The following is a 26,360-nucleotide window of genomic DNA, read 5'->3' as shown; positions in this document are numbered from 1 at the left end:
AGCACGAGCACGAGCCCTACGGCAGTAGCGTTATGTCCGCCTGTTAGGACATGTAAATAGAAGGAAGGACCATGCGCTGACATTTAACAACAACAACAATGGCGGTGAAAGTTTCACGTTGATGGGATGCGGAGGGGGAGTGTTTACTGCAGATTTGGTCGGATGAAAATATTCAAAAACAGTCAACAAGACGCACAAAAACTCTGAGGTCTGTGGAAAGATTTGTAAACAAAGCCACACACACGCGATCAATGCGTGTGACGTGTTACGGCGTGATGGCGTATGGACAGCAAGAAGCATTGGCCGGCCCTGGCAGTGTGAGTACAAACGAGGCTGGGGCGCGGGGGGAGAGGGAGGGGGGACAAGTACCCTAAAGCCCGGGTCGCGGTGCGGAAGGACAGTGTGAGTACGCCCTTAGAATCAAACTTAAAGCAGACTGACTTGATAACTTCAGAATCAAACTTAAAGCAGACTGACATGATAACTTCAAAATCAAACTTAAAGCAGTCAGACTTGATAACTTCAGAATCAAACTTTGCATAGTTTCATGAGAACTGCAGTGGATCAACCCGGTCCACTTGACATCAGGTCAGTGCATGTCAGTGAGAACAGTTCCCTCCAAACCCCTGTCTGGAAAGAACTCTAACTTCTGGGATACAACCTGGGATGTTTTCACGAACTGGCGTGTCTGACTGACTGTGAGGCCCAAATTCAGCAGCATTGTGGCCTGGTTTATTCAATTTTGTGAGTTTGAGTTACGAGCAGAGGTTTCATCTTATTTACCAAGATGTGTGCCGACAGTAGAGACAGGCCTGAAAAAGAAAACCATGGAGTCAACCAGCGATTAGCAACCATCAGTTCTGCATTATTCTGTGTAACGACATTCACACCTTTTACAGCTGGAAACCAGGAAACACTTGCTGTGCTCCTTTTTATTATTATTATTATTCTGCCTTCTTGGAGACCCTAAATGGAGTCCTGCATGGGGCTCCGGTAGGGGACTCCATAGTTCTGCTTGGAGACTTCAACACCCACATGGGTAATGATGGAGACACCTGGAGAGGCGTGATTGGGAGGAACGGCCTCCCTGATCTAAATCCGAGTGGTCGTCAGTTATTAGACTTCTGTGCTAGTCACGCAGACACACTTCCAGTAACTATAATAATAAATATAGTAAATGCAGTTAATACAGCAGAATAGTAGAAACAAGCACAGCTAAGGTTATAAATTATAATAGTAGCAGGAAGCATCATGCAGGACCACGGCAGCAGGCACCACCACGATCAGCAGAGACCTGCGAGACGACAAAGCACAAACAACTCCGATAACATGTTAACAATTAGTAACATGCATTGATGAGACATTAATGATACGGACAGAGAGGAGAGAAGCTCAGAGTATCTGGAAAAGTAATATCCCCCGGCAGAGTAGGCCTTTAGCAGCATAATTAAGCAGAACAAATTCAGCTTAAAAATAAAAACATTGCTAAGGGCTCGTAAGCTCTAGCTGTAAGCTTTATCAAAAAGGAAAGTTTTAAGTTTAATCTAAAATATGGGGACAGTGTCTGTATTCCGAATAACACTTGGGAGTTGGTTCCACAGGAGAGGAGCTTGGTAGCTGAAGGCTCTGCCTCCCATTCTACTTTTGGAGACTCTAGGAACGACAAGTAGCCCTGCATTCTCAGAGCGCAGCGATCTAGTTGGGTAATACGGTACTATGAGGTTGGGGGGATTGAACCGGAGTGGGCAATGTTCAAATCTTCCATTGCTGAAGCTGCAGCGGTGAGCTGTGGCCTCAAGGTCTTAGGTGCCTCAAGGGGCGGTAACCCTCGAACACCGTGGTGGACACCGGTGGTCAGGGAAGCTGTCCAACTGAAGAAGGAGGCCATCCGGGATATGTTATCCCAGTAGACTCCTGAGGCAGTTGCAAGGTATCGACAGGCCAGAAGGGCTGCAGCCTCTGCTGTGTCAGAGGCAAAGCAGCGGGTGTGAGAGGAGTTTGGAGAAGCCATGGAGAAGGACTTTCGGGCGGCACCAAGGTGCTTTTGGAAATCCATTCGACATCTCAGGAGGTGGAAACGGGGAACTGTCCAAGCTGTTTACGGGACGCTGGTGACCTCAGCTGATGAGGTAATCGGGCGGTGGAAGGAGCACTTTGAGGAACTCCTTAATCCGACTAACATTCCCTCTTTTGTAGAGGCAGAGCTGGAGGCTGATGTGGAATCATTGTCAATATCTCTGGCGGAAGTCACTGAGGTAGTCAAACAACTCCACAGTGGCAAAGCCCCTGGGATTGATGAGATTCGTGCAGAAATGCTGAAAGCTTTGGGTTTGGAGGGGCTGTCTTGGTTGACACGTCTCTTCATCATTGCGTGGAAGTCTGGGACAGTGCCAAGGGAGTGGCAGACCGGGGTGGTGGTTCCTCTGTTTAAAAAGGGGGACCAGAGGGTGTGTGCCAATTACAGGAGTATCACACTACTCAGCCTCCCTGGTAAAGGACCAGCTCTTCACTCTCCCAGGGATCCTGGAGGGGGCCTGGGAGTATGCCCATCCAGTCTACATGTGTTTTGTGGATCTGGAGAAGGCATATGACCGGGTCCCTCGGGAGATACTGTGGGAGGTGCTGCGGGAGTATGGGGTGAGGGGGTCACTTCTGTGGGCCATCCGATCTCTGTACACCCAAAGCGAGAGCTGTGTCCGGATCCTCGGCAGTAAGTCGGATTCGTTCCCGGTGGGGGTTGGCATCCGCCAGGGGTGCGCTTTGTCACCAATCCTGTTCGTAATTTTCATGGACAGGACATCGAGGCGTAGTTGTGGTGGGGAGGGGTTACAGTTCGGTGGGCTGAGGATCTCGTCTCTGCTTTTTGCAGATGACGTGGTCCTGATGGCATCGTCGGTCATTGACCTTCAGCACTCACAAGATCGGTTCGCAGCCGAGTGTTTAACGGGTGGGATGAGGATCAGCACCTCTAAATCTGAGGCCATGGCTCTCAGCAGGAAACCGGTGGATTGCTTGCTCCAGGTAGGGAATGAGTCCTTACCCCAAGTGAAGGAGTTCAAGTACCTCGGGACCATGTTCACGAGTGAGGGGACAATGGAGTGTGAGTTTGGCTGGAGAAACGGAGCAGCGGGGGCGGTGTTGCAGTCGCTCTACCGCACCGTTGTGACGAAAAGAGAGCTGAGCCGGAAGGCAAAGCTCTCAATCTACCGGTCAATCTTCGTTCCTACCCTCACCTATGGTCATGAAAGCTGGGTCATGATCGAAAGAACGAGGTTGCGGGTACAAGCGGCCGAAATGGGTTTTCTCAGGAGGAACTCGGAATAGAATGGCATCTAGTAAGGATGCCCCCTGGGCTCCTCCCTAGGGAGGTGTTCCAGGCACGTCCAGCTGGGAGGAGGCCTCAGGGAAGACCCAGGACTAGGTGGAGAGATTATATCTCCACACTGGCCTGGGAACGCCTCGGGATCCTCCAGTTAGAGCTGGTTAATGTGGCCCGGGAGAGGGAAGTTTGGGATTTATATTATTATTATTCATTCATTCATCATTCACACATAGTGTCAGAGTTGTGAATGAGCTATTTGGTCGATCGTTAACCAGAGTGTTAAATAATAAAATACTTGTCTTCTAAAGTTGTAAAATCCTGACACATAAGTGCTGCACAGTGTTTTTGTGTCGAGGACCCCTTTCACACACACTTCAAACTTGAACTTATCTAGACATTACCTGGAGAAGCTCTATGTGAGAACACAAATGTCCGAATCAGTTGGAAGCAACATTAGATGGAGTTTACTCTGCCAGTTCCCTCATACAAAGACTGTTTAACCTGCGTTTGAGCCCATGTGTGAGCTAGTGGGTGTGTTGTGCAAACTTCAGTTGGTAAGGTGCGGGGGCAGCTTAAAGGAGGAACAACCCCCCCCCCCCTTTCTGTGTCTGTACCTTTTTATACAGAATATTGAAGCAGAAGCCTTGAAAGAGGCTTAAGTGAAGAGTGAAGGGGTCTTTTATGATCTTGGAGGCTCCTTTTGTGCAGTGTTTAATGTTAATGTCATTGATGAAGGAGATCTAGTCACGGCTGACTTCAGTATTCTAGTTCAGCCAGACAGTCTTGGAAATTGGAATGGTTGAAATCTTCAGAAGCGAGAAAGCAGGAAATATTGGACGGTCTGCGATTTCAAATCCAAAGTGTGGTAAACAACATACAGTAAAGTATGTGTATTGCACACATTGCAACAAGCTCTCACCTGCTTGCTGCACTAATTCAGGTTTTCCCTATGAATCCTCAAGAAAGGAAAGCATTCACCACAAATCTTGCCGACAAACTCCAATGGTTACAAAAATCTCATTTACCACCATGAGCTATGGAGGATTGAAGCTTATTGGTGAATATGGACATTTGGAGTCCAAGAGTATTAGTATTTGCCTTTAAATATCAATATATGAGTGTGATGTAAGATCAGTGTCAAGTGCTGATTTCCCCTGCCACCAGAGGCTGTAACTCTTTCACAGTGTACACTAATTCATTCAGCTGTTCTTTAGTCCATGAGCCATGAGAGTGTTCGTTAATAAGGTGACCTACTTCTGTGTGTATGCTGCAAACAGGACTACAGTAATACGATGTGATCAACCTGCAGCATGCTGCCACAAGCTTCCGTAAGATCCCATTCTTCCTCACAAATGTTGACCACCGCCGTCCCTCTGTCTCTGTGCTCTGTCCCATCAGGCCCTAGGGAGGAAATGGGAGCCAAGGCATCGGTGGTGGAGAGTTCGGGGCCTGGCTCTGCTCTGGCTCTTTCTCCCACTCTGGAGAACATCCAGGCAGCATATGAAGACGAAGAGGGGGAGGCTGCCAGGGAGCTTATCCAACAAGCCTGCTGTGTGGAGTGCAGTGCAGGAACACCTTACATCGACAGGGTGAGCACACCCACACATATATATGACAGTCAAAATCTTTACTTGGCTTACATGAACTTTGATGATCTGCTTTACATAGTGTGTTAGAATACCCCTCTGTGACTACAGTATGTATGTGTTGTGTATGTGGTAATTAATATGTCATTACATCCAACTTTGTCTATTGAAAACTTAAAGGAACAATCCACGTTCCAAACATAAACCAAAATTCAAAGCCCATGATTGGAACGGGGCTCTGAAATGGATCTGGATTTTAATTCAGGGACTTGAATTCATAGTCTGACATGTAAAATTAAAAACATAATTAAATAAATAAACCTGGTCTCAGTGGGATCTAAAGTAGTAGTTCTCAAACTGGTGTTGGGACCCCTATAAGAGGTCTCAACGGGTCTCCAGATAATCAAGAAAAAACAGACTTTTCTATCATCTTTTCTTTTTATGTTTTAAAATTCTGGATAATTTGAACTCCTCTGGCCTAAAACTGTTCACTGTCACAAGTTGTTATATGACATAACTATGTTGGTGTATTTTGATAAATGTCTCTTATGTTGTAAGTAAATAAAAGTTTATTTACTATAGCGCTTTTTTAAAAACTCATCTTTTTGTAAAACAAGACACAAATACAAAACATAGAACACTTTTCCTTTTTCAACATCCGGGGGTGATCAACAAATCCAAAAGACAAGGTATCATACCCAGTACATGCATACAGTCTCACTCATTGGCCAGATAGGCTTGCTTGCATTTTTCTGGTGCCAGCATTTTGTGATGGCCTTTTTACTCGCAGCCAGCAAGACCCTAAGTAGGCACACATCAGCTTTACTTAACCCGTCTGGCATATTCCCAAGGTAGAGAGTCGTGAATAATACATTCATATTAAAACATAGAACCTTTGAAATTATTTTTGCCACTTCCCTCCAGAGAAACTGGATGGAAGGGCAAGACCAAAAAATATTCTCCACATTGTCTCCAGCAGGCCGGTTGTGTAGCGACCTGTTTGGACTTCTGCTCTAGAGTTATAAAAAAACAAAAGAAGCTTTTCCAGCAGAAGTCTCTCCAGGCCAGGAGTTGGTGGAGGATGACTGTGTTTCCCAAGCGTTCAGCCACATCTCCTCTGTTATCCCAATGTTCAACTCTCTTTCCCACCGTGGTTTCACATAGTCTGTAGAGTCCTTCTTCAATGAGGTGATGCTGTGGTATAGCTTGCTTATGAGTCCTTTAATATCACCAGAGTTGTATGCATCCATAAATATATATATAATCTCTGGTGACTCGGCTGGGTTACAACCTTTCAGCTTTTTACAGAAATAATCACGGAACTGTAAGTACCTGTAAAAGTCTAGCCCACCTAGTCCATACGTTTGACATCAAGGATATTCATTTTTATTGATCTAATTCTTCTACCAAAGTCCAGAGGCAACAGGCTCCACCCATCAAGGTCATCATATAGTTTTTTGTTAATGCAGTTATAGTTAATATTGAGTAATTGTGACATGTCTTTAGGCAAGCTCACTCCAAGATATTTAATGCAGGGTGCATTCCAGTTAAAACTATACATTGCAGTGAGTCCTCCTTTAGGTGTGTAATTAAATGTCATAACCTGTGTTTTATGTATATTTAAGACATATCCTGAATATTTCCATATGATTCCAGCATTTTCATTAATAGAGGCTGGCCGCCTGAAGTAGGATTTTTTATTGTGACCAATACATCATCCGCATACAGGCTTATTTTATCTTCCACCCCTCCTATGGAAATACCTTTTAATTCTGTCTCCTGACGTATTGCTTGGGCTAAAGGTTCAATGAATAAATTAAATAGGTTGTAAAGCTGCAACCACGTTATAAAGTTATAGAATCAGACAGACTGCCGTTAACTTTTATTCTGGCAGTGGGGGAGGTGTAAAGCCTGGATACAGTGTATGAAGTCCTTACTAAAGTGAAATCTCTTTATAACTAAATACAGAAATTTCATCCGACTGAATCAAAAGCTTTTTTAGTGTCTAAACTGAGAATAATGGCACTAATTTGGGCTTTGTTAATCTGTTCAATGGTATGTAAGGCTCTTCTTATGTTGTCCTGCGTCTGTCTATTCTTTATGAATCCTGTTTGGTCCTCTTCTATTAGTAAGGGCATAACAAGTTCGCTTCTTTTTGCAAGAATGGTGGCTTACAATTTATAGTCTGAATTTAAAACACTAAAAGGTCTGTACCCTTTACAGTCCTCTTTATCCTTATTCTCTTTGGGGATCACAGATATGAAGGCCTCTCTCCAGGAGGGATGGGGGAGCCTCCTTTTAGAATATCATTGAAGCCGGACTCCAAATAAGGGAGCAGGTGATCTTTGATTGACTTGTACCATTCTGGGGGAAAGCCATCAGTGCCGGGTGATTTGTTAGTGTTCAAACTTGATATAGCTTTTTTTATTTCCTCCTTTGTTATTGGTGAGATTAATTTTTCATTAGCTTCTTTACCTAGCATGGGAAGGTGTGAGGAGCTCAGAAATTCAGTAGCTGAGTGGTTATTAACCTGTTCTGATTGAGAGTATAAAGATTCATAAGATCTTTCAAATGCTCTTTGTATGCCATCCAAATTGTTAGTAATTATGTTGGTATTAAGGTCTCTAATCTTGTGGATGGGGTTTTCTGCCTGTTGTTTTTTGAGCTTCCAAGCCAACAATTTTGCAGCCCTAGGGCCAGCCTCGTAAAATCTTTGTTTCATGAATCTTATATTTTTCTCAACCTCCTCACCTAATATTTTATCTATTTCTTGATTAGTATGTCTAACTTGTTGTAAAATCGAAGGTTCTTTATTTGTTATGCATATTTGTTCCAGATCCCTCAGTTTTTACTGTAAACCAAATCATTTTGGGGTTTTCATCTTTTTAAGTGCGGCTTTTCTGGCTATAATCTTCCCCCTGCATCCTATAATATACTGGGGTTTACCTCTTCATTATCACTGTCCTGAATGTATAATGCTAAGTCCTTCTCCATTGAATTTCTAAAGGTATAGTAATTTAGCAAACCAGTATTAAGTCGCCACAAAGTTTTTCTCTGTCTACCATCTAAATGTAAAGTTAAAAAAAATCCCTGAGTGGTCTGAAAGGTCCCTCTGACCCATTCTGCAATATTTCAGCCTATGTAAATCTTTGTTATACATGAAAAAATGGTCAATCCTGAAATGGGCTGTGTGTCTTGCAGAATAAAAGGTATATCCTGGAGTTGATCCATTCAGAGCCAGCCATACATCAATAAGTCCCAAGTCTTTAAGTACTTTGTTTATGCGTTTTTCAATAAAATTCCTTCTTCTTGTTCTATTGGTTGTATCTGAAGAGGGGTTCAGAAGTATATTAAAATCTCCTGCACAAATCAGAGTCCCATACGTTTGTGATGTAATTAATTCAAATATCCTTCTAAAAAAGGTTATATTGCTCCCAGGGGGAGCATAGACATTAAATAATGTTACTTCTTTCTGGTCTATTTTTCCTTTTACCAAAACAAATCTACCTTCTCTATCATTCATTTGAGATATTAATTCGAATTTAAAAACATTAGAAATAAATACAGCTACTCCCCTTCTTTTTCCTTTCTTATATGATGAAAAGAAGGTGTTTCTAAACCCCATCTTCTTAAGCATTTCATGCTCAGCACCTGAAAGGTGCGTACTCGCCAAAATGCCACATTTATCTTCTCCTTTTTTATTTTAGCTATCATCTTGCTCCTTTTGACTGGGTTATTTAGCCCATTTACATTTAGAGACTGTATATTATAGTGTTGATAATGCATCAGTCTTTGAAACATTCTTGTATCACCCCAGACCTATGGTAATAAACAGTGGAGTATAGAACAGATGCACGAGTACTGTGAACAGTGAACTGAACTTCCATCAGAAAAGCTGTCATATCGCTTTAGACAGTGAGGGAGCTGGCCACAGGGTGGGGCCCTCAGTAGTGGAGAAAAATAGTTTGGTGGCTCTGTCTTTTGCCTCTGGGCATCAGCCTATATTGTAACTAAACATTACTATAATAATATAAGATAATGGGGAAATTATGATTACATGTCTTACTCATCTCTTACTGTGGCTCCGGGTTCCATTCTACGGTAGTCCTTCAGCTTCTCCCAAACCTGCTCCTGGAACCGGTGCTTTCCTCCGCCGGGTCGGGCCTCCGTTGTCTCCCAAGGTAGAAGCAGAGCCAGCGCCTCCTTCGAGATGTCTTGGCGCTTGATCCAACCGTGTATCTCGCCCACCGTGTATCCTCTCCTCCGCAGGTCTTCTGCTGCTTGTTCAGCGCTGTTGTACATTACAGGGCCCGTTTCGAAGAAGGCACGCAATCTTGTTAGTTGGGTCTGTAAACGTAGGCCATTATCCCTTAGTATTTTCTTGATGGGTATATATTCCTTCCTTTTGTTCTGCACCTCCGTTGCATAATCATGATCAAAATACAACCGTTTGTTTTGGACACGGAGCTCTTTTTTCCAAGCAGCGTGAAGGATCTTTTCTTTAACAGAGAACTGTAGGAAACGAACCACCATGGCGCAGTGTGCGCGCTCAACTCCCAGTGCACCGCCGCGTGTTCCCCAGCTCTGCCCCAAAGAAGTTTTCAATAAAAGTCACTGCAGACGTGTCCTCTGCGTCCTCAGGGATGCCATATATCCTGATATTATTACACCTAGAGCACCCCTCCAGATCGGTCACTTTTTAGTTTAGTGAGCAGCTGGGTGAGAGTTTTTACTCCGATGTCCCGTCTTTCCATGACAAGCATGTTTTCCTCCACCTGGCCAACGCGTTTCACTGCCCCTTCAATTTGGACTGAAGCAGAGAGGTCCCTTTTCAATTTAGCCTGGAGCACTGCCATTCCCCGCAGTCACAACTTCACTCACTGCCGTGAGGATTGAATCCAGTGTTTTGATCTCACTGCAGCCTCCATCTCTGATTCTCTTTCAAAGTTACTGCGTAGCTCATATCCTCCTTTCTTGCCTTTGTCCCCATTCATCGTCAAAGTGAAGCAAGGTGTTATTTGTTTGTTTGTGTGTAGTATTAATGAGTAAAGATAATTTAATTTAAGGCTGATGCCAGAGCTTAGTTCTTATGCTGCTATGCCGTGTGGCACGCGTCGGCACTCTTCTACTAGACAAAATGTTTAATACAACAATACATCAAACATGATAAAACAAAGTAATCATTTTACGATGCAAAGACCCTCTGTGGCTGGCAGACCTGGCATTTTTAGTTGATCTTACTATTCATCTGAATACACTGAAGAAGAGCCTACAAGAGACTTCCGGTTCCGGCGCTGTGTAAAGCGGCAGCCAGCAACAGTTGCTCCCTCTCCTTTCCGCACTTTTTTGCTATTTTATCTTATTTTACTGTCTTTTTATTAGTACTTTTTCCTGTAAGTCGTAGTGCTAACCTTAGCCAACTATGTTCGTGAACTTTCTTACGTGTTTTTTATCCGTTTGTCTCATTCTTGGGACTATTTTTGCCGACCGCGTCTCCGTCTGGACGCAACAATGCGGCGGCTCCATTGTTTACACCCGTGAACAGCTGTTGTCGCTAACACCAACGGCGCTAATGCGGGAGAGGCCTGAAATCCCCAAAGAACTGAGGAAAGTACAGGGGATGTAAGGCTGGACGTAAACAACGGGAAAAGAAGAGGAGATATAAACCATCTCTCCCTTCCATCACCATGGGGAACGTAAGGTCGCTGGCTAACAAGATGGACGAGCTGGCGGGCCTGGTGAAGACTCAGTGGATGTATCGTGTGAGCAGTGTGCTGTGTTTCACGGAGACGTGGCTCCACGAGGACATCCCGGACTCGAACGTAACTGTGGACGGCTTTCAGACTGTTCGGGCGGACAGGAGTCACCGTGAGAGTGGCAAGAGGAAAGGTGGGGGACTTGCTATTCTTATTAACAACAAGTGGTGTCATCCTGGACACGTGACTGTAAAGGAGCGTGTGTGTAGCCCGGACATTGAGCTGCTTGCCGTGAGTCTGCGGCCATACTATCTGCCGAGGGAGTTTTCACACGTGATCGTTCTGGTTGTTTACATTCCTCCGACTGCAAACGCGGCGCGCGCGAGTGACGTCATCCACACCGTCGTCGCGGGACTTCAGACACGGCACCCAGACGCATTCATTGCAATATCTGGGGACTTCAACCACATCACTCTGGCTGCAACACTGCCCACTTTCAAGCAGTTTGTGGACTGTCCCACCAGGGAAAACAAGACACTGGACCTGCTGTATGCTAATGTTAAGGAGGCTTACAGCTCCACTGCCCTTCCTCCTCTTGGAAGATCAGATCACAACCTCATCCATCTGCAGCCCCTGTATAAGCCCCAAGTCCAGCGGCTTCCTGTGACCACCAGGACTGTGAGGAGATGGTCACAGGAGACTGACGAAGCTTTACAGGGTTGCTTTGAACTCACAGACTGGGATTTGCTCTGTAATTCACATGGGGAGGACCTTGATGATGTCACGGACTGCATAACAGGGTACATCAATTTCTGTGTGGACAGCGTTGTTCCTACAGAGACTGTACTCTGTTTCCCAAATAACAAGCCGTGGGTCACCAGAGACATCAAGGTCCTGCTGAATGCGAAGAAGAGGGCCTTCAGAGAGGGGGACAGAGAGCAGATGAGGCAGGTCCAGAGGGAGCTGAAGGAGAGGATCCAACAGGGCAAAGACACCTACAGGAGGAAGCTGGAGCACAAACTCCAGCAGAACAACTTAAAGGACGTGTGGAGCGGCATGAGGAGCATCACTGGCTACAAACCATCTGGTAGCCAGACGGTAGGAGGTGGTACTGAACGTGCCAATGAGCTAAATCTGTTCTTCAACAGATTTGATGAAAGGGCTCTGGACCACCTCCCCACAGCTCCTCTACAACCACCCACCTCCAAACCTCCAACCCTGCTGACACCTCCCCCTCAATTCCTTCCTGATTTTGCCCTACCTGTCCCCTCCCCCCGCCATCACCTCTCTCCACCCCCACCAACACACACAGCAGACAGACCTTCACTGCAGAGCAGGTGAGGAAGGAGCTGTGCAGACTCCGCCCAGGCAAGGCAGCGGGTCCCGACGGTGTCAGCCAGAGGGTCCTCAAAACATGTGCAATCCAGCTGTGTGGAGTCCTGCAGTACATCTACAACCTCAGCCTGAGTCTCGAGAAGGTCCCTGTGCTGTGGAAGACATCCTGCCTGGTACCATTACCAAGAAGGTGCGTCCCAGCACCTCAGAAGACTACAGACCGGTGGCGCTGACGTCGCACCTGATGAAGTCCCTGGAGAGGCTGGTTCTTTCACTTCTTCGGCCCCTGGTCAGCTCATCACTGGACCCTCTACAGTTTGCCTACCAGCCGAGACTAGGAGTGGAGGATGCTATCATCTTCCTGCTCAACCGTGCCTGCGCCCACCTGGACAGAGCGGGGACCACAGTGAGAATCTTGTTCATGGACTTCTCAAGTGCGTTCAACATCTGCTGACGGCGATGCAGGTGGACCCTCCCCTGGTTTCCTGGATTACGGATTACTTGACGGGTCGACCACAGTATGTCAGACTGCAGGACGGAGTGTCTGACACCGTGGTCTGCAGCACTGGAGCTCCACAGGGTACTGTTCTTTCCCCATTTCTGTTCACCCTGTACACCTCAGACTTTCAGTTCCTCTCTGAGTCCTGCCACCTGCAGAAGTTTGCCGACGATTCTGCAATTGTTGGCTGTGTCAGTGAGGGGAAGGAGGAGGAGTACAGGGGCGTTGTGGACTCCTTTGTCGACTGGTGTGCAGCTAATCACCTGATTCTAAACGCCACCAAGACTAAGGAGCTAGTGGTGGATTTCCGCAGGAGTAAATCTGCCCCCACACCCATCTCCATCAACAGCGTGACTGTGGATGTTGTCCAGGATTACAAATATCTTGGAGTATACCTGGACAACAAACTGGACTTTTCCAAGAACACTGAGGCTGTCTACAAGAAGGGCCAGAGTCGTCTCTATTTCCTGAGGAGGCTCCGGTCATTCAATGTTTGTAACACCATGCTGAGGATGTTCTACCAGTCAGTGGTAGCCAGTGCCATCTTCTTTGCTGTTGTGTGCTGGGGCAGCAGACTGAGGGCAGCAGACGCAAAGAGGATCAGTAAGATCATCAGGAAGGCTGGCTCCGTCCTGGGGGTCAAACTGAACTCTTTGGTGGCGGTGTCTGAGAGGCGGATGCTGTCTAAACTGCACAGCATCCTGGACAATAACTCTCACCCTCTCCACCAGCTGCTGACCTCCAGCAGAAGCACATTCAGCCATAGACTCATTCTCCCACGGTGTAATACTGAACGCCGGAGGAAGTCTTTTCTTTCGGCGGCCATCAAACTTTATAATTCATCTCCCCCCAGTCAGGTAAGGAACAGTGGAGACACTGTATCCTGAAAATGTCACTTTGTCACTTTATACCATCACTGCACCACTTTATTCAGTTGTACTTTATTCAGTTGTACTGTCACTTACTTCAGTAAGTAATGCTGCTATACGACACAGTCACTTTATACCACCACTACATCACTTTATTTATTTATTAATGGTTTACTGTAACTATCTGCTGATACACTTACTGTGCTTTAGGACATGCTGCTACATTTCACTGTGGTTTACCTTAACTTACTTAAGTACGAAATGCTGCTACACTCCACTGTGCCATACTGTCACTTAGTTCTGTAGGACATGCTGCTACATTTTTAACATTTTTAACACTTATAACTTATCGCTCCTTCTCACTTATCTAGTTTGTACTTATTTTATTTCAATCTGCTGCTAAACTGCACGCTGCGTATTGTTGTATATTGTATATACCTACGCTTAACCACGACGTCTGTTGCACTCTGTCACACTTGGTTCATTGCTTGATTTATCTGACGTTAGCTTTATTTTGATTTGATTTATGTTTATGCTTATTGTTACTCTGATCCTTTTCCGCCTTTGTATCGAAACTGTTGCACAATAATTTCCCTCGGGATAAATAAAGCTTCTTGAATCTTGAATCTTGAATCTTGAAGGCAAAGAACAGCTCGTGCCACACCTGTATGCACACATGAAAGCCTTCTATGTAAAGCTCCACCTGTTTGAGACACATGTACAAAGCTTTAATGCTGCACACCTACCTGCCCTGTCTGAAATCAAGTCTGCTTTTCCAAAGGCCAACCTTTCTGCTAAAAAGGAGAAATGTGTGTCTATGATTGCATCTCTCGTGATGGAATTCAACAAGCGTTTCCAAGATTTTTCTGTAATGGAAAAACAAATCAAGCTTTTCTTGACCCCCTTCCTGATGGATGCAGAAGAAGTAGAAGAGAGTCTACAGTTAAAACTGATTGAAATGCAATGTGATGATTCTCTGAAGAGGCAACATCAGCTTCTCTCCCTCCCTGACTTCTATCATAGTTTGGATAATGCCAAGTTTCCTCTGATGAGACACCACGCAAAAAGAATGATGAGCCTGTGGCTCAACATACATATGTGAACAAACGTTTTCTCTTTTAAATCAGAACAAAAGCAGACTGAGATCCAGAATGACTGCTGGACATCTCTGTGAAGTCCTTTGTGTCTCAACCACCAGACTTTCTCGGGACATGTCAGCCATCCTTCAATCCAAAAGATAGCATTACTGCTCCCACTGAGTGCAAGGTTATTTTACATTATAGGTGAGTTAGAAATACACACAGTATATATGTGTCAATATGTCACCTCTAATGTGTGGCCCCCACTTTGCTGCTCTGACGGGTACTCATAGGGAAAGTTAAAGCCTTTGAAATCTTTTTAGATCCTTCTCCTAACTTGTGCCTATCCACAACTTTATCCTGGAGCTCTTTTGAAAGCATCTTTCCAACAATGGTGAATGCTTTGTGTTACCATGCACCACTAGGAGTGGAATCCTCAAGGAACAGGTGATTTTTTTCTGAAGTCAAATCAAAAACACCACACTTGATGTCAGGTGGAGGCCAATTAACTTGGTGTGTGATCTGGAAGGTGATTGGTTAAACCTGAGAATGTTTATTATGGTTATTCTAAAGGGACTCATTACTTTTCCAACACTTCTTTTCTAGTTTCTCATTTTTTAGTAATATTCATACTTTTTTTTTTTAAAATTCACTTGAATGTAAGGCAAAATGTGTAAATCATGTTTAAATATATATATATATATATATATTTGTATTGTATTATAATTTCAGGCTGTAAAACCAAAAAAGTGACTATTTCAAAAGGGTATCATAACTTTCTATAGTCACTGTAATTGCATGGGCGGTGGCCATAAATAAACAGGAGAGATTAATTGTTTATGTAGAGAAACTCTCAAATTTGATCAAACTAAAAGTCATTCCTGTAAAAGAGAGTATCAGAGGGTATCTGAACTAATCAGCCACTCCTCAAATATTCCAGTGGTTCAGTGTTCCAGATGTGATGTGGCCTGACCGAGGCAAAAAACTGGCACTGAATACGTTGGAACAAATAGTACCAGGAACTAAACTCTAAAAATAAAGTCCCTTATTGTCCATTAAGATTAGGTACTTAGCTTCTCAAGTGTTCTTGGAAGAGTTCCTGCGGTCAAAAAGGGTTATACAGTATGAGTCATGAGTATGAGTCTGCTTAACAGGCAGAGAAAAGCCTTATTTCAGTTGGATGAAAACTATCAGTAGCCAATCAAGTCAGTGAGACAAGTTTAAATAAGACCAGTATGTTCTGGGGCTGATTAAGGATTCCTCATAGAGGTATTAGGTATTAGTTTATTTAAAAGGGGACAGTGCAATTTCATAAAACACATGATTACACATGGTTAAAAAAGCCAGAATTAGCCAGAAGGCTAGTTTTCATCTGTAGTCCCCTTGCCATGATGTGTAAAGGCAATAAAAATGTCTATTTAAAAAAGATGAAAAGAAAAGAAAAAGAGAGAAGAAAAAAAACACAATACATGTACAATATTATACAAAATACATATGCAAGCTCTTCTGCAGAGAAATATAACGGTCACCTCTGACAGAGCCTCGAGTGACACCAGGCTGTTCCTGTGGCCGATGAACTCTGCCAGAGTTGGGACCAGCTGGTCAGGCAATAGTTGAAGTGGCGGAAAATCATCAAATGCAAAAGGGCTCTACTGGCAGGGAAAATTAAGTGAGATTCAGCTTTTCTTTGTTTGGGCGGGAGACACACCTGGCAGAGATTGGCACCATACTCTACTACAGTGACCCCTGGAGTGGTGCAGTGCTCTGTGTTTGTAGTTGGGTTATAAGGGGTGAACGGATGTCAGGGGTGGAACGATAAAAGAAACTCACGATATGATACTGTCACAATATTTGGCCCTTGAGAACGATATCACGATACGCATATTCGATATATTGTAAGAAAATTTATTTTCGATACATCACGATATCTGTGTAACTGAAGAAGAAAATTACTAGGAATAAGGCAGGAATTATGTATTTCTTCTCAGAACTAACATGAGAGATTAACAGACACCCCTGAGTTACATGGTTGCTGTGGTTGTGGCAAGCTAACCCCTGTGCCAATAAATTCAATTGTGTTAGACTAATAGAAATATGGCTTCATTTTATTGCGCGGTGAGCTAAAGGTGTGGCTAAATACAGCCTGACAGAGCTGCGTGACTGTAGACTTTTAACCTTGTTCTGTTTTCTTTTTCAAATGGAACAACTTTCAGTTTAGACATTCTCTAGACTAAGTGATGAATCACTTAAGGCTTGTGTGCACAGCAAGTGCTTCAGCCAACTTAGAATGTGATTTAACTCTGACCATTTCGGAGGTTGAAAGGTTAAGCTTTACGTGGAAGAGGGGGAAACTGCTTGCAACTGAACAACAAGGGTTTCAGTTCAGTTCGTCAAGTTCCTGAAGACCTGTGAGTGTTGAAGTGAAAAGTTGCCTCATTGAGTTTGTAGATCATGGTGGTCCCATTTTGGACAGAATGAGTTTGTTGGATATTGTTGGTGGGCTCTTGGACAGAGGACTCAGCTTTCCCTTTTATACACAAATTTCAGCAAATGTATTCTTGGATGGAAAGTTTGATCACCTACATGGTGTAACATACCCTTGTGCTATGTCTTACCTGGTTTAGAGGAAATACAAAATGTAATGTTTGGGTATATCTGTATTTGATGAATGCCACTTCTCCTTCATCATGGACTCAACTGGCAGTGCTAAAGGAAGTAGCATGAAACCTGAAAAACCAGTCTCCCTTAATCAGTCAACAAGACGAATCTGGTTAGTTAGAACTACTTCAGTCTTCATTTACACTAAACAACAAAATAAACGCAACACTTTTGTGTTTGCTCCAATTTTTCATGAGCTGAAATCAAAGGTCTAAGACTTTTTGTACACAAATGTACACTAAAGGCCTATTTCTCTCAAATCCTGTTCACAAATATGTTTAAATCTGTGTTAGTGACCACTTTTCCTTTGCTGAGATAGCCTGACAGGTATGGCATATCATGATGCTGATAAGACAAAATGGTTATTGGCTGGTCACAATAAAAGGCCTCTCTAAACTTGATTTTTTTTTCTGTGGAAAAGCAAAAGACAGATTCATGAATTTTCAAATAATATGGACATCACATTTAACATTAATTAAAAAAGTTGGATACAGGTTAAATAACCAAGGTACTTCAATAAAAACCTTTATTTAGTGAAAAAAAAACATTGATCAAAACTAGAGAACAGTAACCATTGTGTCAGAAGAGAGGATTTCAACAATATTTTCTTCTCTAGGATTCAAAAATGAACAGGAAGTGTAGAGGCCACAGCTTTGAATGACTTCAGCACATCTGCACCCACAGGACATCACTAGTTTCTCACACTGCTCTGGTTTGATCTTGGTCCATTCTGACTCACTCTCTTCCACAGTTCACTAACTGTTTCTTACATATTACTTTGTTACCAAAGATTTTCTAGAGATTGTCTATGGGGTTTAGATCTGGACTCTGGACATTTCATTGTTTCAATATTCTTAGCTTCAAGAAACTGCTTAACCTGTTTTGCAGTGTGACAGGGGGCATTGTCTTGCATGAAAATTGCAGCTGATTGGGAGACAGTTACAGTGAAGGTATTTTTTCACATAAACATTTGCATTCACCCTGCCATGGAGCTGTACAGGAGGCTCAACTCCTGCTGCAGAAAACATCCCCAAACCATGACACTTCCTCCTCCAGAGTTAACTGACTTCTTTACACACTTTGGGTTCAGTCTTTCCCCAGTCCTACGGCCAACATAATGTTTCCATCAGACCCAAATAAACTGAACATCCTCTCATTACTGAAGTCACTCTGGACCAGTTCTCCTCTGTCCACACAACATGCTCCTCAGCAAAGGCAAGTCTAGCCTTTTTATTCTTTCTGCTGATGAGAGGTTTGGTCACTGCAGAGTGGGCTTTCACTCCAAAAAGTCTTAAAAGACAAGATACTGTGTGCAGAAACAGATCCTTGTCCTGTTAAGCACTGAACTGACAAGCATCTCCAGCTGCAGTGTTGAACTGATTCCCCATTGCGAGTCTTCTCATAATCCTGTCCTCTCGTGCACTTTTTTTGCGTGGATGACCGGCCTTTTTGAAGGACTTAAATTAATCTGTGTCCTTGTAAAGTTTCAATATTGTGTGTGTGTGTGTGTGTGTGTGTGTGTGTGTGTGTGTGTGTGTGTGTGTGTGTGTGTGTGTGTGTGTGTGTGTGTGTGTGTGTGTGTGTGTGTGTGTGTGTGTGTGTGTGTGTGTGTGTGTGTGTGTGTGTGCGTACAGGTACGCCTCCTGTGTGTAGCCACTCAGCATGGTGATCTGCAGAGTGTGTGCTACCTCTTGAAAGAGGCCCGTATCACTCTACCTCAGGAGCCATCCAACAGCAATCCAGCCATCCTGGCAGCATACTATGGCCACGCCAGCTTGGTCAAAGAGCTGCTGGATTCTATACCTGGTAGGAGCCTTTTTTCCCCATAAATGACATGTGTTCTTTGTTAATCCTCCGTTTACTGGTCAGAGATGGTATAATAAAACGATGACAAGGGTTGAATTTGGGGAAATGTAATCCAGTATTAGGTGTTTTTGAAGCTTAGGTAACTGTTATAGAAATAAGTCTGTCATATTTGCTGAAACTGTCACTATATCCTTACAGTCCTACATGAGACAGATGATCCGTGTAACCATCAAATTCCTCTTCCTCCACCTGGTGCTCCTAATGGCATCTGAACAACAACCAATGAGAGCAGAGGAGTCTGACAGTGTCAGTTACTGTTCTGAACTCTGATCATACTGAAACTAGACAGCACTGATCAAATATGAATCCGGATTCTGTTTCTGTATTAACATATTTCTCACATTAAGTTTTTTCGGAAACATAACAGTTACTGTTGCGCTGTAACATGACAAAGTTTGTCTGGCTGGTTGGCTGGTGGGTGGGGCTTGGTTCTGACTCGACTTGGTCACAAACTTAGCAACACCAGTTTGATCACCCACATGGTGTAACATACCCTTGTGCTATGTCTTACCTGGTTTAGAGGAAATACAGATGTAATGTTTGGGTATATCTGTATTTGATGAATGCCACTTCTCCTTCATCATGGACTCAACTGGCAGTGCTAAAGGAAGTAGCATGAAACATGAAAAACCAGTCTCCCTTGATCAGTCAACAAGACGAATCTGGTTAGTTAGAATTACTTCAGTCTTCATTTACACTAAACAACAAAATAAACGCAACACTTTTGTGTTTGCTCCAATTTTTCATGAGCTGAAATCAAAGGTCAAAGAATTTTTGCACACAAATGTACACAAAAGGCCTATTTCTCTCAAATCCTGTTCACAAATTTATTTAAATCTGTGTTAGTGACCACTTCTCCTTTGCTGAGATAACCTGATGAGATAACCTGATGATGACAGGTATGGCATATCATGATGCTGATAAGACAAAATGGTTATTGGCTGGTCACAATAAAAGGCCTCTCTAAAGTCTGATTTCTTGAGTGGAAAAGCAAAAGACGGACTCATTCATTTTCAAATAATATGGACATCACATTTAACATTAATCAAAAAGCTGGACACAGGTTAGAAAATCTGAGTATTGTAAATCTGTGTATTTCCCTTTTAAATAACCAAGGCACTTCAGCAAAAACCTTTATTTTGATTTGAATGAACTCAGCACATCTGCGCCAAAAGGACATCACTAGTTTCTCACACTGCTCTGGTTTGATCTTGGTCTGTTCTTCTTCACTCTCTTCCACAGTTCACTAACTGGAGTGGGTTTCTTACACATTACTTTGTTGCCAAGGATTCTCCAGAGATTCTCTATGGGGTTTAGATCTGGACTCTGGCCATTTTATTGTTTCAATATTTTTAGCTTCAAGGAACTGCTTAACCTGTTTTGCAGTGTGACAGGGGGCATTGTCTTGCATGAAAATTGCAGCTGATTAGGAGACAGTTGCAGTCTCCCCATTGAGAGTCTTCTCATAATCCAGTCCTCTCGTGCACTTGTTTTACGTAGACGATCGGCCTTTTTGAGGGACTTAAATTCAATTCAATTCAATTCAATTTTATTTATAGTGTCGAATCATAACAAAAGTTATCTCAGGACACTTTACAGAGTAGGTAAAGACCACACTCAATGACTTATTTATGATTTACATAGACCCAACAATTCCTCTGTAGAGTACGGTGGCAACGAAAACCTTCCCTTTAACAGGTAGGAACGTCAGACAGACCCAGCTCTGTGGAGGACGGCCATCTGTCTTGACCGGTTGGGGAGGAAGAAAAGGAGAGAGAAAGAGAGAAAAGACACACAGATGGACAGAGAGAGACAGACAGACACACTTCCAGAGATGCAAGCAAAGCCTAACAGTAACTATAATAATATTTATAGTAATGTGAATATAACGTATATGTTAAGACAGTTAATACAACAGAATAGTAGAAACAAGCACAGCTAAGGTGACAGAATATGAAAATGATAATAATTATGGTGGCAAACATGATCAATGATGAGTAGTGGCAATAGCAGCTACGATACAGCTACAAATTTTATTGTTTATTAAACTAGTGATAGTATATATGAGTAACAGTGATAATAGCAGCAGGAAGCGTCATGTAGGACCACGGCAGCAGGCACCACCACGATCAGCAGAGACCTGCGAGACGACAAAGCACAAACAGCTCCGGGGAAGAAGCTGAATTAGTAACATGCATTGATGAGACATGAATGGTACAGACAGAGAGGAGAGAAGCTCAGAGTATCAGGAAAAGTATTATCCCCCGGCAGACTAGGCCTATAGCAGCATAATTAAGCAGAATAAAGTCTTATCGTAAGCCCTAGCTGTAAGCTTTATCAAAAAGGAAAGTTTTAAGTTTACTCTTAAATAAGGGGACAGTGTCTGCCTCCCGAATAACATTTGGGAGTTTGTTCCACAGGAGAGGAGCTTGGTAGCTGAAGGCTCTGCCTCTACTTCTACTTTTGGAGACTCTAGGAACGACGAGTAGCCCTGCATTCTCAGAGCGCAGAGATCTAGTAGGGTGATGCGGTACTATGAGCTCTTTAAGATACGACGGAGCCTGACCAATAAGAGCTTTGTACATAAGGAGAAGGATTTTAAATTCTATTCTAGATTTTACAGGTAGCCAGTGCAGAGAAGCTAATACAGGAGAAATATGTTCTCCTCTATTTGTTTTAGTTAGTACACGAGCTGCAGCATTTTGGACCAACTGGAGACTCTTAACAGACTTATTGGAGCAGCCTGATAATAAGGAGTTGGAATAGTCCAGCCTAGAAGTAACAAATGCATGGACAAGTTTCTCTGCATCTTTCTGAGACACAATGTTCCTAATTTTTGCAATATTACGCAGGTGAAAATATGCAGTCCTTGTTGTTAGTTTTATGTGAGAATCAAAGGACATATCCTGATCAAAAATAACACCCAGATTTCTTACTGTGGTGCTGGAGGACAAAACAACATCATCCAGAGTAACAATGTCTTTAGCTATTGAGTTTCGGAGGCCTTTGGGGCCAAGTACAATAACTTCAGTTTAACATCAGAAAATTGCAGGTCATCCAGCTTTTTATTTCCTTAATGCACATTTGAAGTTTATCTAACTGATGGGTTTCTTCTGGTTTGATCGACAAATATAATTGTGTATCATCAGCATAACAATGAAAATGTATGGAGTGCTTCCTTATAATATTTCCTAAGGGAAGCATATATAAGGTGAAAAGAATCGGTCCAAGGACAGAACCCTGTGGGACTCCGTGACTAACTTTAGTGTGCATGGAGGATTTGTCATTAACATGTACAAACTGAGATCTATCTGATAAATATGACTTAAACCAGCTCAGTGCGGTTCCTTTAATGCCAATTAGATGCTCCAGTCTCTGTAGCAGGATGTGATGGTCAATAGTGTCGAAGGCAGCACTAAGATCTAGTAAAACAACTACAGAGACGAGTCCTTTGTCTGAAGCTATTAGAAGGTCGTTAGTAATTTTAACCAGTGCTGTCTCAGTGCTATGATTTGCTCTAAATCCTGACTGGAAATCCTCAAATATCTCAATATTATGTAAAAACTCACACAACTGATTGGCAACTAATTTCTCGAGGATCTTAGAGAGAAAAGGAAGGTTAGATATAGGTCTATAGTTGGCTAGTACCTCAGGATCAAGACTGGGCTTTTTAAGGAGAGGTTTAATTACAGCTACTTTAAAAGACTGTGGTACATAACCTGCTGATAAAGACATGTTAATCATATCTAATACAGGAGTGCTAATTAAAGGTAACACTTATTTAAGTAACCTAGTTGGAATAGAGTCTAGGAGACAAGTAGAAGGTTTTGATGCTGAAATAGTAGAGGTTAATTTAAGGTCGACTGTAGAAAAGCAGTTTGTAAGGTTCCTGGGTTTGATGAAAAATTGGTGCCAAGCGAGTTGATTTTGTCTCTAATAGTTATATGTCATTAAAGAAGGTCATGAAGTCGTTACTACTGAGGGTTATAGGAATACATGGCTCGATAGAGCTGTGGCTCTCTGTCAGCCTGGCTACAGTGCTGAAAAGAAATCTAGGATTGTTCTTATTCTCCTCTATTAAAGATGAGTAATATGCTGCTCTGGCATTACGGAGGTCCTTCCTATAGGTTTTAAGACTTTCTCGCCAAACTAAGTGAGATTCCTCCAGTTTAATGGAGCGCCATTTACTTTCCAACTTTCGCGATATTTGTTTTAATTCACGGGTTTGTGAGTTATACCACGGAGCTAACTTCCTCTGTTTTATTATCTTCTTTTTTAAAGGAGCAACAGAGTCGAGTGTTGTTCTTAGAGAGCCTGCAACACTGTCAACAATGTGATCAATTTCAGAGAAACTAACGTTAGTGCAGGAGTCTTGAATATTAGGATAAGGCATTAAAGTAAATGCAGATGGATCGCTTCCTTAAATTTAGTTATAGCACTATCAGATAAACATCTAGTGTAGACACTTTTACCCAGATGTGAGTAGTCCTGTAATATGAATTCAAAAGTTATTAAATAATGGTCTGATAAAATAAGATTCTGTGGAAAGACTATTAAGTCATTAATTTCCACACCATAAACCAAAACAAGGTCGAGGGTGTGATTAAAACAGTGAGTAGGTTTATGTACACTCTGACTAAAACCAATCAAATCTAATTGAGAGATAAACACGATTCTGAGACTATTATTATCGCTTTCCACATGAATATTAAAATCACCTACAATATTACTTTGTCAGATTTAAGGACTAAATTTGACAGAAACTCTGAGAATTCAGACAGAAATTCAGAGTACGGACCAGGAGCACGGTACACTATAACAAATATAATTGGCTGCACAGTTTTCCAGGTTGAATGTGAAAGACTAAGAACAAGACTTTCAAATGAATTATAATTTAGTTTAGGTTTAGGGTTTATTAAAAGGCCTGAGTCATAAATAGCTGCAACGCCTCCTCCTCGACCACTGCCTCGTGGTATGAGTATTAATATGACTGGGAGGAGTGGATTCATTTAGGCTAACATATTCTTCGGGACGCAGCCATGTTTCGGTCAGACAGAGTAAATCAATATGGTTATCTGATATCAGATCGTTTACTAATACAGCTTTAGATGACAGGGATGTTTAAAAGTCCACATTTTATTTTCTGATATTGTTGCATAGTCGCAGATTTTGCGTTGATTTGTCTCAAGTTTTTCTTTATAGCTCCTCTTCTGTTCATTTTTGATCTGTTTAATTTAAATGATCGTGGGGCAGACAGTGTTTGTATACTAAACTGAGCTGGAAAATGCTCCACAGGGAGCGCAGAGAGGTGTGTAAGACTGCCACTCTGCTTCCTGGGCACCTGCGATAAGGGCAGCGCAGAGAGGTGTATTAAACTGCGACTCTGCTTCCTGATCCCAACACTGGGTTGTCATGGTTTTAGACCACTAACAACTGCGTCCAGGTTCTTAGATATGAGAGCGGCACCCTCCAAAGTAGGATGAATACCATCTCTCCTAATAAGACCAGGTTTTCCCCAGAAAGACTGCCAATTATCTACGAAACCTTAGTTGACTGAATATATAAGCTTTTTTGTCATGTGTTTTGTCAATTACAAGTTGTTGCTGCTGTTCCTTTTTCATTTTGCATGTCTTGAAGCAACAGTGGTGTTTGCGAGGTGAAACCTCAGTATAATTAAATACTTAAACATGGTTGTGACAAACGTACAAGTGTCTTTAGTTTTAAGGCTTTGCAAGCGTTTACAGTTTCACATATGTATGTTTTTTAAGATATTAATAGTTAGAAAACCTGAGGAATCCTTCGTTTAAATTTCAAGCAGATGGTGTTGTAGTAAATGTCCACCAGATGTCAGTAGTCTGGAACCCCTGACCTCAAAGCACCCGGACAAAAGACACTGGAGAACAAGGTCACGAGTTACTCCTTCAAATACGTCCTGATTTTGGATTTCTTTACACTTGAAGGTAGTCTGAGAACGAATTTCCTGCAGGTTTATTGGCGATCAGTGAAAAACGAGGGAATAATGACACAGAGAGAACTTTCTAAAACTTTAGGACACAGATTAAATGAATCTGTGTCCTAAAGTTTCAATCTTTTTAAAATCACAGACTGTGTGTTCGCCTAACCTCTCTCTGATGGCTGAGGGTCATCCCTTTGGCATTCATCTGGACAACCAGCTGTCTCAGGGTTTCAGTCTCCTTAGAGCAGCTTCCATCTTACAAAGTAACCGGGAGAGCTGCAGATAAATAAGGTGTGTCCAACAATGAAGTCAATTGTCACCACGTGCCAGATTAACACCAATAACTGGGAGGGATCTAAAAGTGTTCTCTAACTTTGATCACTGTTTTTTTCACAAAATAATGGTTTTATTCTCTCATCTCATCAACACCAACAAAAGCCATCATTGAGAAAATAATCTGTCAGACAGAAAAGTGTGGATGCTCAACTCGAGGTCCGGTCCTGTCTGGTCTTGTCTGGTCTGGTCTTGTGTGTCACATTGGTGCCTGAACTAAAGAAAGCTATGTTGTGCAGTTTAAGAAAAGAATATGTCCTCAGACTGCTCTCCCCTGACTGCTGTTGGGTCTGTGGCTCCCTCTCAGGTCCGTGTCTGAGGAGAGACTTGCTGAACTGGATGCTGGCCACCTCTTGCCAGCAGGGTCACCTGGACGTGGTCAGGCTGTTGGTCCACGACTACGAAGCTGATGCCAAGGACTGTGCCATCCACAGCGATGAGTTTGCTGTCATCACTGGGCTGCCGCTGTACGCTGCTGCACGAGCAGGTAGGAAGACAAACACCAGCACACTCTAGACATCATCTGTACGTCCAACACAGTAAACCGCATTTACTAATACAAAAGTATCCAGTTAGATAAAAATTATTTCTACAGTGCCTTAAAAAATATCCAGCTCCTGCTTCATGTCCTGAAAGCTGAGAGATACAATACATAGTATGGGTGCTTTCCATTCAGCCATTGTGGCTCCTCGCTGCTCTCATGTCTCCTCCTAGCATCTTAGTCACTAGCTACATCTGTGGATCCTCTGTGGGTCAAAACTCCTCTGGGAGCCCCCATGCTCCCCCAAGGGATTGGAACATGGTGAAGGCCGACCTCCATCACTTTGCATATGGGGGGCTGGAGGACTGAGGAGGGAGGAAGCATTATTAGCAAAATGCACCACATATTTGACCTCATAAGGACTGTGTAGTGACAAGTCCTTTCCCTTTGTTCACTGCTGGATGCTGATTGTTTGTTTTGACGTGCACTCGAGCATTAAACCAACAAAAACGTCCTTTGCATTTGAAATAATAATAATCACTGTTTAATTTTTTAATGAAGCCATATATTTATCACTTGTTCACATAAAAAAATAAACGGACAAAATGCTCAAGCACATGTCGAAACTGTTTGCCCCTCCTTTGATTAGCAACACCTGGACAACCACCACTGATTAACCT

The 26,360-nt window shown here is 42.9% G+C and overlaps 1 protein-coding gene across 1 annotated transcript in view; it reads left to right on the top strand.

Moving 5' to 3' along the window:
- lrrk1 (leucine-rich repeat kinase 1) overlaps window positions 1–26,360 on the top strand; it is a 128,712-nt gene that overhangs the window by 33,605 nt on the left and 68,747 nt on the right. The window contains 3 exon segments of the mRNA XM_083915136.1: window positions 4,721–4,911; window positions 18,679–18,850; window positions 25,507–25,686. Coding sequence (XP_083771262.1) covers window positions 4,721–4,911; window positions 18,679–18,850; window positions 25,507–25,686 — 543 coding nt within the window.

Source organism: Echiichthys vipera (genome assembly GCF_963691815.1).
Source record: "Echiichthys vipera genome assembly, chromosome: 1".
NCBI lineage: Eukaryota > Metazoa > Chordata > Actinopteri > Perciformes > Trachinidae > Echiichthys > Echiichthys vipera.
The sequence above is the reverse complement of the archived record's forward strand: the minus strand, read 5'-3'. Positions and strand labels throughout refer to the sequence as shown.